The 17289-nt window shown below is 44.5% G+C and overlaps 1 protein-coding gene across 1 annotated transcript in view; it reads right to left on the bottom strand.

Moving 5' to 3' along the window:
- Positions 1–17289, bottom strand: part of PEPD (peptidase D) — a 226226-nt gene that overhangs the window by 77900 nt on the left and 131037 nt on the right. The window contains exon 10 of the mRNA XM_005862666.2: positions 5128–5172. Coding sequence (XP_005862728.1) covers positions 5128–5172 — 45 coding nt within the window. The remainder of the gene's footprint in view (positions 1–5127; positions 5173–17289) is intronic.

The following is a 17289-nucleotide window of genomic DNA, read 5'->3' as shown; positions in this document are numbered from 1 at the left end:
AGACCTCACAGACGCCACCTAAGAGGTCTGACAGCAGGCAGGGGTTCTTCCCCAGCGAGAGGAGGTCCTGATGTGTGTGGGAGACAGGCACTTGTGCACATCCCCCAGCTCCTGGCCATGCCAGTGAGCATCACCACTCCCAGGGGCTGCTCAAGTACAAGGCAGCAGGGCCAAGGCTCAGGCCTGAAACGACAAAAACTGGACTAGGCAGAGATTCATTTGTGCAATTAGCCCGCCCCCTCCCCCCTTAAATATTCACAGGTCACAAAGCTGCCTCTGGACATTAAACCCAGGATGAAGACATCAATTAACTGAGGTCTGAATGCTCCACGGAGGAAAACAGTAGCAAGACGGGCTGAAGTATTTCCAAAATCAGTCTCTAAGCATCAGAGTGCTACAGTGTTCAACAAAACCCACCGGAAAGGACAGGAATTCCGTCTCTCCTGCAGATGAATGTATGGGGGATGGTTCTGTGGGAGAGGTGGGTGGGAATTCAATTCCACAGGACCCCAAGACCATTCCTTCCACCCCTAGGGATGCAAAGGGTAAAATTCCAGAACAGCAGCAGGGACAGCAAAGAAAGAGCTGGTTGGAATTACAAATCTCCAAGAGGCTCAATGAGTAAGTCTTCTCAGAGAGACCAGAGCCATGAAGTACTGATGGCTCAGTGCAGCTGTGAGCCCAGCGTGTCTGGGACCAGAGTGGGGCCAGGCAGATGTGGGCCACATGCAGGGGAGGCGCCCGGGACCAGGCCCTGATGTTCCCACAGCCTGGCTCCTGCCTTCTGGCACACCATACCTCAAGTTCTCACTGTGCTTAGAATCCCACTTTCCACTTGGGTTTCTTATTAACTTTGGGTTGAATGCCTACTAGTATATGTTTGGAGACAAAAACAGCAAAAGCATTCTTACTGAAATAGTTTTCACATACATATTGAGAATCTAGGTCATCACCTACGTGCCTTTTCTAATTTGGGATGTAGGATCCTGGTGTGCTCTGCCCCTGAACCTCACCATCTCCGGAACATAGAAACGGGGTACAAATAGATCTGTTACCCCACTGCCTGATTAATACACACAAGACACCTTTGCTCGGTGTAATTACCAGTTCTAAAACCGGCCTATGACTCAATTTCACAGTCTCACTTCAAAACCAAGAAAGCGCACTGCACTTGCTGACATGCTAGCTCTCCTGTGATGCTTCCGGGGGAACTTAACTCAAATTCAAGCACGGTGCTATCAGACAGTACAAAAGCATCTCCATTCATTTCCCAGCCTACCTACAGATCAATTTCATCATCTGCAGAACAAGAAAAGAGAAACACAGCCTAAATTATGGAAGTGAGATGCCTGCTCTTATTAAGTTTCAACTTTTGACCTCCACATTCAAACTGCAATACCCAGCACAAGAAGAGACATTATCAGTTATGATCTCATGTTTGTGGGGAAGAGTATGATTATAGAGGGATTTACAGGAAATCAAAAAGGCGCTGCTTGAGAGAATGGAAAACAATAAAGCAGTCACCAAGAGGAAATGAATGGCACCCAAACAAAATGAGAAAGGAAGCTCGAGAGCACGGGCAGAGGCTGCTCGCTGCCTCCCAGTCAGACAGGCCCCGGGGGGAATCCCAAAGCCCAGCCCAGTGGCTAAGCAGGAGCTGGAGTGCCTGTTGTGGCAGGAGGCATGGTGCTAGCTGCACAGCCCCTGTCCTTCCACCCCGCCAAGATCCATGGCCTCACACAAGACCCGTTTTAGGGGCTCTGGCACCCCTGCATGTCCAAGAGTGCACTGAGAGAAAGGCTGACACACAGGTAGGCCCCCGCCCGACAGGTGCTCCTCAGAGCTGCAAGGGCCAGCGCCTGGGCCCAGCTCCTGGCTTTTTCTTGGGCAAATCAAGTGTTTTCTCATCTGTAGCATGGGGATACTCAGAGAACTACCTTATAACATATACAAAATACCTCTTTAAATAAGGTGACATGTCAAGGGCTTAGCACAGTGGTTCTCCACCTGTGGGTCGCGACCTCTTTGGCGGTTGAACGACCCTTTCACAGGGGTCGCCTAAGACCATCCTGCATATCAGATATTTACATTATGACTCATAACAGTAGCAACATTACAGTTCTTTCACAGGGGTCGCCTAAGACCATCCTGCATATCAGATATTTACATTACGATTCATAACAGTAGCAACATTACAGTTATGAAGTATCAACGAAAATAATTTTATGGTTGGGTCACAACATGAGGAACTGTATTTAAAGGGCCAGAAGGTTGAGAACCACTGGCTTAGCAGAATACCTTGCACACAGGAAGTCTCTAAAGGTGACAGCACTTATGCTCTCACTGGATTCTTCAGCCACCCAGCAAGGAAAACCACTCCGCTTTGTAGGAGGAAACTGATACTCAGTGCTTTAGACTGAATGTTTGTCTCCCTCCGAAATTCCTGCTGAAATCTAATCTCCTATGTCTTGCTATAGGAAGCAGGACCCTTGGAAGATGATCAGGTCATCAGAACAGAGCCCTCATGGATGGGGTTAGGTGCCTTTACAAAAGAGGCCCCAGAGAGCTCCCTGTCCCCTCTGCCATGTGAGGGCACAGAGAGAAGACGGCCATCTCTGAACCAAGAAGTGGGTCCTCACCAGACACCACGCCAGTCCACACCTTGATCTTGGACTTCCAGCTTCCAGAACTGGGAGCAATAAATTCCTGTTGTTTATGAGGTGATACTTAGTGAGGGCAGTCCGATGCTCTAAGACACACCCACACTGGGAACTAGGGCCTCCTCCGTCCCCACGTTACAGAAGAAGAGGCTGAGGCCGCTCCCACACTGGGAGTTAGGAACCCCTCCATCCCCATCTTACAAAGGAGGAAGCTGAGGCTCCGAATATTAAGTGACTTTCCAAGCAAAGTAGGCTGGGGTTAGAGGTTGTATTTGCCCGATTGGGTGGTTTATCCGTTACCCCAGACAGCTTCTCTCTATGGGGCCTAGAGACAGACTATGTTAAAAGCATTCAGGACGCAGGGGCCCAAAGATACATCAATGAATCATAATTTAAAGTTCAGAAAAGCCCCCTCTCTCCTACAAATGAGGGGCCTGCCCCCCTTCCACCCAGACTCCTTCCTTCATGACTAGGAGAGCAATGATCCTGACTGCCGGGCTCGCATTGAGCGTGACTGCAGTCCCTACAGAGGCCAGCACCCACGCAATGAAAACCCACCCCTGCGGCAGTGAGGATGATGTGACATTTCTAAAACGGTTCTACTGCCATCAAATGCCAAATGAGTCCTTTCTGCTGCTGGCTTTAATAAAGTTGGGAGGTATTCTTATGAACGCAGAATCCACTTCAGAGCCTTGGAAATGTCACTAGAATTAAAGTGTGTTTGTTCCAAAGTGATGAACTAATGACTTATCCCTTAGGAGATGCTGGAGCATGCCATTCAGCCATCGTCTCTAAAGCATCGACTGTAAGCAGCCAAGAGGGAACGCCACATGTGGAACTCGAGTGGACTCGGCCCATTCCCGAGTGTCCAGGATTTATTCTTCTGTCAACGGGGTCTAGAGACGAGCCAGGCATTTGTTACTTTATGAAAACAAGAGGTGGCCATGTACTTGAAGAACACAGGCCCCACCCTCAGAATGTGTGGCCATGACAGGCACTGGGCCAGGGCTGCTGACGGCACTAAGCTGGCAGGCCTGCCTTCCAGCTCCTCCAGGGTCAGCAGTGATGCCTGCCAACAGCCCTCAGGTCTTCACCTCTGGCCCAATCACTGGCCCCCGACTCAAAATCAACACACGCCACAGAACCTGCCCCTCCTAGCCATCACCATCTTTAGTCTCCAGCTGTTCAGGACGAAAACCCGGAGTCACCTTCAACTTCCCCCTCACGCAACTGTCACAGTAGATTCCTCTCGGGAGCATTCCCCTTGACTGACGCTTTACCTCTCAACTCTGTCCCACCACCCTCCACTGCCACCTAGAACCTGCAATAGCTTCTTATCTGGCAACCTGTTCCCACTCTTGCCCTACAATTGAGTCTCCAGCCTGAAGCCAAAATGATTTCTTAGAATGCAAACCTGATCCTACCATTCTGCTTAAATATGTCAAAGGTTTCCCTTGGTTCCCATTTCTCTCAAGACAAAGTCCAAGTTGGCACCATGGCCGACCCAGCCCCTGCCCAACTCTCCAACCACCCTCCAAGGCACTTGTCCAGTGTGTGCTCTACGCGGGACACGCAAGGCGATTTCCCTTTCTCTTCTCCAGCCTTTGAACAGGTTCTCTCCTCCCCGGCTCCATGCTTCCACAACCTCACCAACCAACTCCTACTCATCCTTCAGGTCACAGTGCTCCCAAGCTCCAAGACTAGGTGAGCAAGCCCTCCCAAACAGATGAGGAAAGGTGACCATATGGCCTTAGGATCAGACGTGAGGAGTCTACACACCTCCCAGTCAGGTGATGAGGTGGCAAAGGCCCTGCCTTACTTCTCTACTACAATCAGAGTAAGTGCAGACATATAGCAAATAAAAACATTTTGGTGCTATCAAAGAGCAACTTGATGGTTAGGAAGAAAACTAATGGCACAGGGTTAGGGGTAGGGTTAGGGTTGGAGGGCCACTTCCAGAGTCCACAAAGGCAATGCCCAACCTGAGGAAGCTTGTCCTGCTTTGACCTACCAGAAACCAGTCATGCTGCAGGTAGGGGCTGCCAACATCACCAAGGGAAGAAAGTAGGTATAATAGGATGCCAACTACTCAAGATAGATGCATGACATGAGGAAAACATGTTTACCTTTCTAATCATATGTAAGATATTTATTTTTAGTCTTTTCACTATCTACTTTAACTGAGCTACAAACGGTTGGCTTATTTTTAGTAGGAGCTTCAAAAGACTGAAAATAAAGGAAAAGATAAGTGAAATTTAATTGACATTCAAATGACTCATGCTCTTTCAAAAAAACAACCAACTGACAAACAAACAAAAAAACAAAGAAGACAGAAGACTCTGAGAGAAGATCTGGGAACTGGCTTGTCTGCTGGGCTCTCTGACTTGGAGTAGCAGGAACAGCAGGGTCTCTCACCTTCCTGAGCTGAGCACAATGAACAGTCAAGGTAGACACAGGTTGTACTTACCATTCCACAATCTCCGGATGAAGAATGGTGTTGTTGACATTGAACCTACAGAGGAAAAGCAAATCAAGTTCATTAGTGCAATGGTCTATCATCTCCCAGCAAGAAATACCTCATTCAATACATGACCAAAAGGGGGCCCCAAACTTTAATTTAATGACTTGCTGGCCCATATAAGGCTGCTGTTTATTCCTGCAGCAGGCATGTAGTGCAATCAGTTGGGAAACAAGCTGCCGTCTTCCATCCTTGCGAGGCAGACAGTTTAGCTTCTTCTATCAAGTATAGCAACACATGCATAATGGGTGTCTCAGAAGAAACGGAGAAAGGAGCAGAAGAATATTTGAAAAATATAATGACCCAAAACTTTGCCAATTTAATGAAAAACATTAATCTACACATGCATAAAGCTAAATGAACTCCAAATAGGATAAATTCAAAGAGCTCCACACCTAGACACATCATAATCAAACTGACAAAAGACAAAGAGAGAATCTTAAAAGTAGCAAGAGCAAAGCAATTCATCACATACAGGGACTCTTCAATAAATTGGTGGCTGCTGCCCAGCCAGCATGGCTCAGTGGTTGAGTGTCGACCTATGAACCAGAAGGTCATGGTTCAATTCCTGGTCAGGGCAGATGCTCGGGTTGCGGGCTCAATCCCCAGTAGGGGGCATGCAGGAGGCAGCCGATCAATGATTATCTCTCATCACTAATGTTTCTATCTCTCTTTCCCTCTCCCTTCCTCTCTGAAATCAATAAAAATATATTTTTAAAAAAGATTGGTGGCTGCTTTCTTATCAGAAACTACAGAGGTGAGAAGGCAGTGGGATGACATATGCAAAGTGCTGAAAGAAAAAACTGTCAACCAAGTTCTATGTTCAGCAAAGCTGTGCTTCAAAAATGAAGCAGAAATTAAAACAGTCTCAGATGAACAAAACCAAGAGAATTCATTGCTAGGAGACCTACCCTACAAGAAATACTAAAAGAAACCTTTCAAAATGTAATGAAAGGATAATAGAGAGTAATATAAATCAACATGAAGTAAAAAAAGAGCACTGGTAAAGGTAGTTACATGAACAAGTATAAAGACAGTATAAATGAATTTTTTTCTTTTTATACCTTTTCTTCTCCTATCTAACTTAAAAGACAACTACATAAAGCAATAATTGTAAATCTGTGTTGACAAGCACAAAATATAGAGATGTAATCTGTATACAATAACAGCACAAATGAGGGGAGAAATGGAACTATATAGGAGCAAAGTTTTTGTATACTATTGAAATTGACATTAATGCAAACTAGATTGTTACTTATAAGTTTAAGAAGTCATTTGTAATCTCCTGGGTAACAACTGAGAAAATAACTAAAACATACAGAAAAGGAGATGAGAAAGAAATCAAAACCATATACTACCACAAAATCAAATAAATACAAAAGAAAGTAGCAGCGAAGAAGCTGAGGAACAAAACAACATATGACATACAGAAAAAAAATAACAAAGTAGCAGAAGAAAGCCCTTCCTTATCAGTAATTACTTTAGATGTAAATGGATTAGATTATCCCATTAAAAGGCAGGGATTGGCAGAATGGATAAAAAGAAATATGAACCAACTACATGCTCTAAAGAGACACATTTTATTATCCCCCTCCCCCCAATATATGGCTTCTTACTGCATCTTTAAAATATCACAGATAAGTCTGAGGAATCATCACCTTGCTATTTCTATAGCTAGACAACTTAGATCTCTATATTCATCAGCCTGCTGAACTGTTCCTTTTTCAGAAACATAGATACCATCCCCAAATTTTCTGATATCCTTTTTTAATTGTTCTGGCTTGCTGAAACAAAGCAGCTGAATTTGATACAAGTTCAATGTCATTTCCTTCAAGAATTAACTCATCTTCTGGGCTTAACATACTGAACAAGAAACACCTAACCTCATCCAAACCCTGTAGATGTATTTTTTGCCCAAGAAATTTCTGATTTCAACAAAAGAACCAATCTCCGGAATAATCATGTTAATGGGGACGTGGATGCACACAGAAACCCAGTATAACACCATTGGTAATGCTCTGTACATGACTGCAGATAGTGCACGGTAGCCATTCTACTTCACCATTTGTCAACCCAGAGCCTCTTCTTTTTCATTCCAGGGAGGCTGAGTTCTACACTGATGTGATTGAAGTCCCTCTGAAGGGTGCCTCAGGACCCTTCACAATAACTGTGTGTCCCTTCAGAGTGATGTCCACGTTTTCTGAAATGTCGACAGTCTGATTGCTGAGAATGATCTTCATCCTCACAGTAGATGCGGTAAAGAGCTAAAGAGGCTTTAGATTCAAAGACAAAGCAGTGAAAGGATGGGAAAAGATATACATATGGTCCCCAACTTTCAACGGTTTGACATGATTTTTTGACTTTACAACAGTGTGAAAGCAATAAGCATTCAGTGGAAACTGTATTTCAAATTCTGAATGTTGATCTTTCCCCAGGCTACTGACATGCAGTACAATACTCTCTCATGATGCTGGGCATTAGTAGTGAGTCACAGCTCCTAGTCAGCCACATGATCACTAGGGTAAACAATTGATACTCGACAGTGTACTGTGTTGCCATTGTTTTTTGGAAATTGTGTTTTGTGGTTTTGCCCCCCATCATGTCTACAAAACCCACATCTGTGTCTACTGCTTCCTGGTGAGAAGAAAAGGAGAAAGGCAATTACTTTTTGAGATAAAACTCAAGACAACTGCCCAATTTTAGGCTAATGTAAGTGGTCTGAGCACATTTAAGATAGGCTAAGCTACCAGTACGTTGTTCAGTAGGTTAGTGTATTAGATGTATTTTCAACTTATACTGGTTTACCAGGATTTAACCCCATTGTAAGTCAAGTTGCATCTGTATCATGCAAACAGAAACCAAAAAAGACATCAGACAAAATAAGCCTTTTACTACACACAATAAAAGAACATTTTATATTGATAAAATGGAAAATTCATGAAGTAGATATAATAATTATAAACATATATGCACCTAACAACATCTCTCCAAGATAGATGAATCAAAACTTGACAGAAATGAATTAAAAATAGATAATTTATAATAGTTGGAGACTTTAATACAAAATACTTTGTGGTAATGAATAGAACAACTAGATAGAAGATCAACAAGGAAACAGAAGACTTGAACAACATTATAAACCAATTAGTCCTAACAGACTATCCAAGAGCATAATCCATTTTCTCAAGTGCTCATGGAACATTCTCCAGAACAGACCATATGTTAGGCCATAAAATAACTCCCAACAAAATTAAAAGGATTGAAATCATACTAAGTATGTCCTCCGACCACACTGGAATGAAATTAGAAATCAATAACAGAAGGAAAATTTACAGGTATGTGAGAATCAAATTATACACTCCTAAATGTGGACCAATAAATAGGTCAATGAAGAAATCACAAAGGGAACTAAAAATACTATGAAACAAATGGAAACAAAAATACAACATACCAAAATGTATAATTAGTAGCTAACACAGTGGTTAGAGAGAAATTTATAGCTGTAAATGCCTACATTAAAAAGGAAGAAAGTTATCTCAAATCAATGACCTAGCCTTCTATCTTAAGAAACTAAAAAAGAAGAAACTAAACCCAAAGCAAGACAAAAAAACAAAATAATAAAGATTAGAGCAAAAGTAAAGTAGAGAATAGAAAAACCAACAGAGAAAATAAAAAGTTGGTTCTTTGAAAAAGATCAACAAAACTGACAAAGAAACAAAGAGAAGGCTCAAATTATGGAAATAAGTAATAAAAGAGGGTATACTATGACTAACTTAACTGAAGAAATAAAAAAAAAAATCTAAATAGACCTATAACAGGTAAAGAGAATGAATTAGTAATTAAAAAGTCTCACAGCCCAGCCGGCGTGGCTCAGTGTTTGAGTGTCGACCTATGAAACAGGAGATCATGGTTCAATTCCTGGTCAGGGCACATGCCCGGGTTGTGGGCTCAATCCCCACTGGGGGGGGGGGGCAGTGTGCAGGAGGCAGCTAATCAATGATTCTCATCATTGGTATTTGTATCTCTCTCCCTCTCTGCAATCAATATATATATATAAAACAAACAACAAAAACTCAATGAACTGGGAAGAGAAGGGAACTTCTGCAACCTGATTAAAGTGTACCTACAAAAAACTCATAGCTAACATCATACTTGATGGTCAAACACTTAAAGCTCTCCCCTAAAATGAGGAATAGGGCAAGATGTCCTCTCTCTCCATTTCTATTAAATATTTTACTAGGTATTCTAGCCAGGGCAATCAGGCAAGAAAATGAAATAAAGGGTATTAAGACTGGACAGAAAGAAGTTAAACTATTTCTGTAGATGATATGATCTTAGAAAATCTAAGCAATACACACACACACACACACCATAAAAATCACCTATTAAAGCTAGTAAACAAGTTCAGCAAGTTTACAAGATAGATGATCAACATTAAAAATCAGTTATATTTCTATACACTAGTAATAAATAATCTGGAAATGAAATTAAGGAAACAATTCCATTTACAATAGCATAAAAATTTGTTACTTAGGAATAAATTTAACAAAAGAAGTTCAAGACTCATACACTAAATTATGAACCATTCAAAAAATTAAAGAAGGTCTAAATAAATGGAAAAGCATCCCATATTCATGGATTGGAGGAATTAATTTTTTTAATGATGACAATACCCTCCAAATTGATCTACAGATTTAATGCAATTCCTACCAAAATCTCAGCTCACTTCTTTACAAAAATTGAAAAACTGATCCTAAAATTTATGTGGAAATTCAAGGGGCCAAAAATAGCCATAATAATCTTGAAAAAGAGAAATAAAGTTGGAGAATTTACATTTTCTGACTTAAAAACTTACTGTAAAGCTTAACTGTAAAGCTTTATTAACTATAAAGGCAGGGTGGTACTGGCACCATGCATAGTTATTACAATATTATTGACTTAATTCCTATGCATTTTTAAGTGTACAGTTCAATGGCATTAAGTACATTCACGCTGTTGTACAACAAACACCAGTGCAACCATCACCACTATCCTTCTCCAAAACTTTTCCCACATCTCATACTGAAACTCTGTACCCATTAAACACCAACACCCCATTCCTCGTTCCCCCCAGCTGCTGGTAACCACTGTTCTATTGTATGTCTCTATGAACTTGACTATTTCATGTCAGTGGAATTATATAACATTTGATCTTGCTCAATTGATTTTTGACATGGTTACCAAGAAAATGCAATAGGGGAAAAGATCATCTTTTTAACAAATGTTGCTGAAACCACTGGATATCCACACAAAAAGGAATGAAACTGGATCACTACCTCATATTATATACAAAAAGTAAATCCAACTAGACCAAAGTCCTGAATGTAAGAGCTAAAACTATAAAACTCTTAAGAAAAAAACATGGGTGTAAATCTTTATAGCCTTGTATTAGGCAACAGTTTCTTAGACAATGACACCTAAAGTACAATCAGCTGAAGAAAAAGAGATAAACTGAACTTCATAAAACCTTGTGTGCCACAGGACATGTCAAGAAAGTGAAAAAACAATGCATAGAATGAAAGAAATTTTTCACAAACTGTGCAGGTGTAGTATCCAGAACATATACAGAACTTTTATAATCTATATATATAAAAGGCTAATATGCTATGTGTCCAACCATTCGACCATTCAACTGGTAGCTATGACACCCACTGACCACCAGGGGTCAGACGCTCAATGCACAGGCATGGAAACATGGAACAGACTGATGAATCTCAGAGGGAAGCGGGGAGAGGGTAGGGTGGGAAGAGATTAACCAAAGATCTTATATGCATACTAGAGGTCCGGTACACCGGTGGGGTCCCTCGGCCTAGCCTGAGCCCTCTCGCAATCTGGAACCCCTCGGGGGGTGTCGGACTACTGTTTTTGGCCCCATCCCCACAGGCCAGGCTGAGGGACCCCACCTGTAGGGATCAGGCCGAAACCGGCTCTCCGACATCCCCCGAGGGGTCCCAGATTGTGAGAGGGCACAGGCCAGACCGAGGGACCCCACCTGTGCACGAATCCGGGCCTCTAGTACAACAATAAAATTACAACACAATTTAAAAATGGGAAAAGGATCTAAATAGACATTTCTCTAAAGGAGATATGCATATGGCAAATAAGCACAAGAAAAGATGCTCATTGTTAGCTATCAGGAAAACACAAATAAAAACCATAATGAGATACTACTGCACAGCCACTTACATGGCTACAATAAAAAAGATAGATAATGATAAGTGCTGGTGAGGGAATTAAGTTAGTTTAACAATTCCTCAACAAATTTAACACAGAGTTACCATAAGTCTCAGAAATTCCATTCCTAGGAATATATACAAAGGAACTGAATGCATATGTTCACACAAAAACTTGTATGTCAATGTCCACAGCAGCATTATTCTTAACAGCTAAAAGGTGGAAGCAACCAAGAGTTCACCAACTGATAAACATTCAAACATAATATGGTATATATCTATAGACTAGAATATTTTTTCAGCTATAAAAATGAGCAAAACTGATTTTTTCAGCTATAAAAATCAGCAAAACTGATTCATGCTACAACATGAATGAACTCTGAAAACATGCTAAATGAAAGAAGCCAGATACAAAGGCCACATATTGCACGATTCCATTTTTATCAAATGCTAGAGTAGGCAAATCCATGGAGACAGAAAGTAGATTAGTGGTTGCTAGGGGAATGGGAAATGACTTCCTAGTGGGTAGGATTTCTTTTTGGATGATGAAAATATTCTAAAATTGATTGTGATGATAACTGCACAAATCCATAAATATACAGAAGCCATTTAACTGTACACTTTAACAGGTCAATTGTAATGTATGTAAATTGTATCCCAATAAAGCTGTTCTTTTAAACTTATGAATTATGTACATAATGAATCTTACATGTACACTTTATTTCAATAAAGTCCATTTATAAAATTGACAGAATGAGAAAAGACATAAATCCACAAAGCACAGTTTGACATTTTCTCATACCTCTTGTGGTGATAGAACAAGCAGAGAAATCAAGAAAGATGCAGAAAATATGAATAATTACAATTAATCAACCTGACTTAACTGACATATACAGAGCACTATAGCCAACAACATGCTCTCTTCAAGTACCCAAGAAACATTTATCTTAATGATCATATGCTGGAAGTTTTAACAAACTTCAAAGTATTAAAATCCTGAACATGTTTACCAATTACAGTAGAATTAAACTAGAAACCAGTAACAAAAAGAATCCCAAATTGTTTGGAAATTAAGCCACTGTTCAAAGAAGAAATAATGGAATTAGAAAATAAAAACAAAAAATATAACCAGTGAGATGCAACTAAAACAGTGCTTAGAGGAAAATGTATAGCTCTAAATGTATTTAGTGGAAAAGAACACTGAAAACCATGATCTAAGTTCCCATCATAAGAATGTCCCTTTCTTCTTTCTCAAGAAGCTAAAGAACAAATAAACCTAAAGAAATGAGAAGAAATTAAAAAGAACAGAAATTAATGAAATAAAAAGCAAATATACAGTAAAGAAAAATCTATAAAGCCAAAAGTTGTTTTTTGCTGGGATGAACATAATTGAAAAGGGGACCTCTGGAGAGAGAAGGATACGATCGGCATGTCCCTGACACTGTCATGTGCTACCCGCAGCTCAAGCTATCAGGAGACAGCTGGGGGCGCCCGACGTGGTCTAGAAGAAAGGACAGGCCTCAGCAGAGAGCGCTTGGCAAGCCCTCACCCCCCTGCGTCCTCAGCCCTGTGACTTCTCGGGTCAGGATATCACACACAGGGCATGCGGGCTATGACCAACCAGGGACTCTCCACGGCCTCGTTACTGGTGTTTAAAAACAACGATCTACTGCCATGTTGTGAGGCTGTCACACCCACTCCTGGCCAAGCCCGACGAGGATGCTTAGGGACAGGGGAGAAAAGAGAGAAGGGGTATGGGCGGGTAGATGGCCAAAGCTTTTGGATTCCTAATATGCATGTAAGACTACTTAATTCAAAGTCAACCAAAACGTTGTAGAATCAAAGCCCTACTTGTGAAATATCAGAGAACACAGGCAGCCAACATGTTTCAGCGTGAAGAACAGAGAGAGCAGCAGATGACATAAATCAAGACGACAACACAGACTCTGCCTCCCATTTCGCCAAATGTCACTTTGACATTAGGAAAAGCAATGGCCTATCTCCTCAACAGCCAAACGCACCAGTAAAATCTCACTGTACAAATGTATGTGCGTATACACACATCCACCCACATACCCCCAAGCAGCAAAGTGACCCAGCACATAAACAAACACAGCTAACATGACAGACAAGATGAACTCACACAAAGACAGTATACTTAGAGAAGAGGCCACACAGACACACACAGATGTGTATACAACAGACACACACTCAGAGACACACAAATGCACACAGGTGTATATTTACAAACACAGACAAACACATACATGCACACAGACTCAGGCACATACACTCAAGAGACATGGATACACGCCCAGACGCACACACCCAGACATACACTTAGACTAACACACAAAGATCCACACCCAAATATATACACATGCAGAAACACATACACTCACACAAACGCACACACAGAAACAAAACACCAAGACAGAGAAACACACTCAGACACACACAGAAGGGTTCAAAAAACATTCACCACAATGTTGACAGGCTTTAAGTCAGGGCTATGAAATTCAGATATTCCTTGCTTTTGCCACTGTGCTAGTTAGCATTTTCTATGATGAGCATGTAATTGTGTAAAAAAACACACAAACCCACCAGTGCCTGAGCGGGTGGGGTGGGGCTGGGGGCGTGTCCTAGCACAGGCTAATTCCCTGGTGGGCTCCACCTGCGGGCTGGGTGATGCAGGGTAAGTAGCCTGGGCCCACACACCCCTGCCCCAGCCACCAGCCTCCTCCTGCCGTTTGTAACCCAAGGAGGACAGCGAGGCCTGCCTGGAAAGCCGGCCCTGGAAGAGGCCCCACTCCCCGCCCCTCCTAGGGGCTGAGGCAGGTTCTTGTCCCTGCAGGATCTCTCTCTCATGGAGATTCCAAGGGCTGTAACTAGAAGCCCAATCCCAAATACTAACTTGATACACAAGTTAACAGTAACCAGAAAGCCAAGGTCCCCACGCCACAGACCAGTACTTTGCTGTAATTGCCAAGTTTTAATAATGTCCCTCTACTTCGTGGTTTGTAAAATTCACATCTTTAAATATTAATATTCCTGAAATAATAATCCCCAAATCCAGCAATTTCATATTTAACTGCTATTTAATGGAATTAATTTGTAACTGATGGTCTTCAAATATGCAAAGCAATTTAAGTAAATGCCAAAAGATAAGAAATAAGTAGATCCTGACTAAGCAACTGATGTCAAGTATCAACCATATTCCTGTCGGGCAACAGTATGAAACAGAGCCCTCTGTACCTCACGCCCCGCCCCACCCCTGGCTCCTGGGCACACCCTCGGCCTGGTTTCAGGGGAGCTCCCCTGTCAGGAACGTTCCCCATTAAGCTATATGAACGTGATGTATGAGTGACCCTTGGCTAAGGCCACCTGGGCCCCCACATACCTCCTTCTTTCCCTTCCCAGTCAGCATCTCTCTCAGAACAATCGGCGCGGACACAGATCTAGCAAGTCTGACTTTGCCCCCAGGCTGCAGGGCCAACCCTTCAGGCAGCTGTGGTGGCCAAAGCTCACAGGAAGAAGCCTCTTGTCCTCCTGACTGCAGAACTGTCCCTCCACCTCAGCCGTGCCTCACCCAGCCCCAGCCCAGCCCGGCCATGCCCTTACCAGGACCTGACCATGAGCCTGACCCCATCCTCTGGCCACAGCCCACAGAGGAGCCTGCTCCTTCCACACCTCCTGTGGGAACTGTCCCTGCTCCAATCCAGCCATACATGGGAGCCAGGGCCTGGGCCAGAGCCCAAACTCAGCCAGAGGCCTGGCAGACCATCCCTACCTCTCCCTTCACCTTGGCTCCCCAGGAAGGACAAAGCTACACCCCTTGAGTCTAGGGAGCCCAGGCCATGGGGAGACCCCAGTGCACGTCCACCATCCCTACCCCATCTCTGGCTCCCTGTTCCCCTTGCTCCTGGTCCTCTACCAACCCCACCACTGCAAGACCTGGCACACTCCCTGCTGCGGGCAGCAGGCCTGGCCCTGATCTGGGAACGGGGAGGGAGCTCTGAGGACTTCCAGGACCAAACCCACAGCCCTACCAACACTGAGCCCCAGTGTGACAGACTCGAGCGGCCAACCCCGAGAAGCCACACTTGGAGGGGTCACGGGCTGCTCACTCAGCGGGAGTAGGACCCAGAGGATTGGACATAAGTGGACGGTGAGACCATTGTTCTGCCAAGCTCCCTCCTCTCCCAGGCCAAAGGATGAAAGCAGCCTGGGACGGCCATCAGCACAAACTGAGAGGACAAATCTGAACTTCTGCTAAAGCAGGTCAATCAGGATCCAAGATGGGATGTGTTGCAAGAAAGTTCAAAAGGGCCACACCCCACAATTCCAGGAATAAGGCACTTCATTAGGGCAGCAAGAAGCACCGGTGATAAAAAGCAGTTGAGCACTAGAAAGTAGGACAACAGCAAGATTCCTCTTGCTTAGGAATCAGGCTATAATTATCCCCACCAACAGCTGGAGCTGCTGAGGGCAGACAGGTGAGCTCCACTGAACTGCAGTTGCCCTCAAGGACAAGAGCCTCCCCAGGCTGGCACTGAGGCCAGGAGGTGGCAGAGTCGAGGTACCAACAACCAGTGTAGGTGGAAGGCAGGGGGCTGGGCTGTAGTAGGTCCCAGGAAAACATATGTGACTGCAGGGAAAGCACGGTGGGTGGCTGGATGCAGAGGCTGGGCCGGGGTCAGTGCCCATGGACGTGTAGTGGGGTGGAACTACACTGCACAGTAGGATGGGAGGCCCAGAGGGAGGCATAGGGGACAAGCCCCCAGGGGACAGGAGGGGAGGGAGAATCACAAGCAGGCCAAAGGACCCCAAAGCAGAGAGACACACAGGGCGGCTCTCACATGCAATACATCAGCCAGGCCAGGAAACTGAGCCCCACTCATGGGAGCACCTCATTGTCAGCCCCCCTCTGGACAGGATCATGGGTTGGAGAGGGACCCCCCAGCTCCTGGGGGAAAATGTGCAAAGTTAGAGCAGCCCCTGGTTCTCTAAAAAGCCTCCCAAATGCTGACCACGTCGGTGGGGCTGACCAAGCACAGGATCCTCTGGGCTCTTGGCAGGGGCTGCAGAGACTCGGGAGGAACAGGAAACAGAAGCTGGGGTCTGCTCATGGAGGGAGAGGTTGGGTTCACAGCGGGACGACTGCCAGGGGGGTCAGGATGACAGTGATAATGTCCCTGAGCCTCCACCCCAACCCACCTCTCTCCAGGAAACCTTAGGGAGCAGCCAGCAGTGCTCCGCTCTCGGGGCTACATCCTGAGCTCCCCCAAGAACCAGGCCTGCCACACCACCCACCAGACCTGTTCTGCGGTGCTGAGCAGGCATTATCTGCAGCAGAAACCTCTGGAGGGCAAGCAAAGACACAGCCTGAAGCCCCACAGCTCACCCACACCCAGAGTCTTGTAATCAGCCATCCTCAAGTCTCCCTGGCCCACTGCACAGAGAGACTGAGACGCGGCTCAGAGGGGCAACGGGACTTGATGGGGTCTGCTCACGAGTGACCATTTACCGAACACCAGCTCCACGCTAGGCTCCAGATGAGTGGATCTCATTTTATCCCGACAGGTCTAAGCATGCCACACATGGCGAAGCCAAGGCTCAGAGGACAATTTCTGCTAAGGTCACAGAGCTGGCCAGCAAGGGGCCATCAGGGCTCCCTCCTCCTAGCTCAGGGCCCTCCCGGCAAAGCAGAGAATGAAGCAGAGGCTGGAGGGGCCGGCCCATGGGACCACAGAGCCATCCCCTGGTGTAGGTGGAGGCAGGTGAGCAGGATGCTGAGCACCGGCACCTGGCAGTGCTGGAGTGACCAGAGGAGGCCTGACTTAGGACAGGCAGCAGCGGGTTATGCCCTGCGACACACACGCCCTCCAAGGCCCTAGGA

Source organism: Myotis brandtii, unplaced genomic scaffold, assembly GCF_000412655.1.
Source record: "Myotis brandtii unplaced genomic scaffold, ASM41265v1 scaffold165, whole genome shotgun sequence".
Taxonomy (NCBI): Eukaryota; Metazoa; Chordata; class Mammalia; order Chiroptera; family Vespertilionidae; genus Myotis; species Myotis brandtii.
Note: the sequence above shows the minus strand (reverse complement) of the source record. Positions and strands in the feature narration are given on the sequence as shown.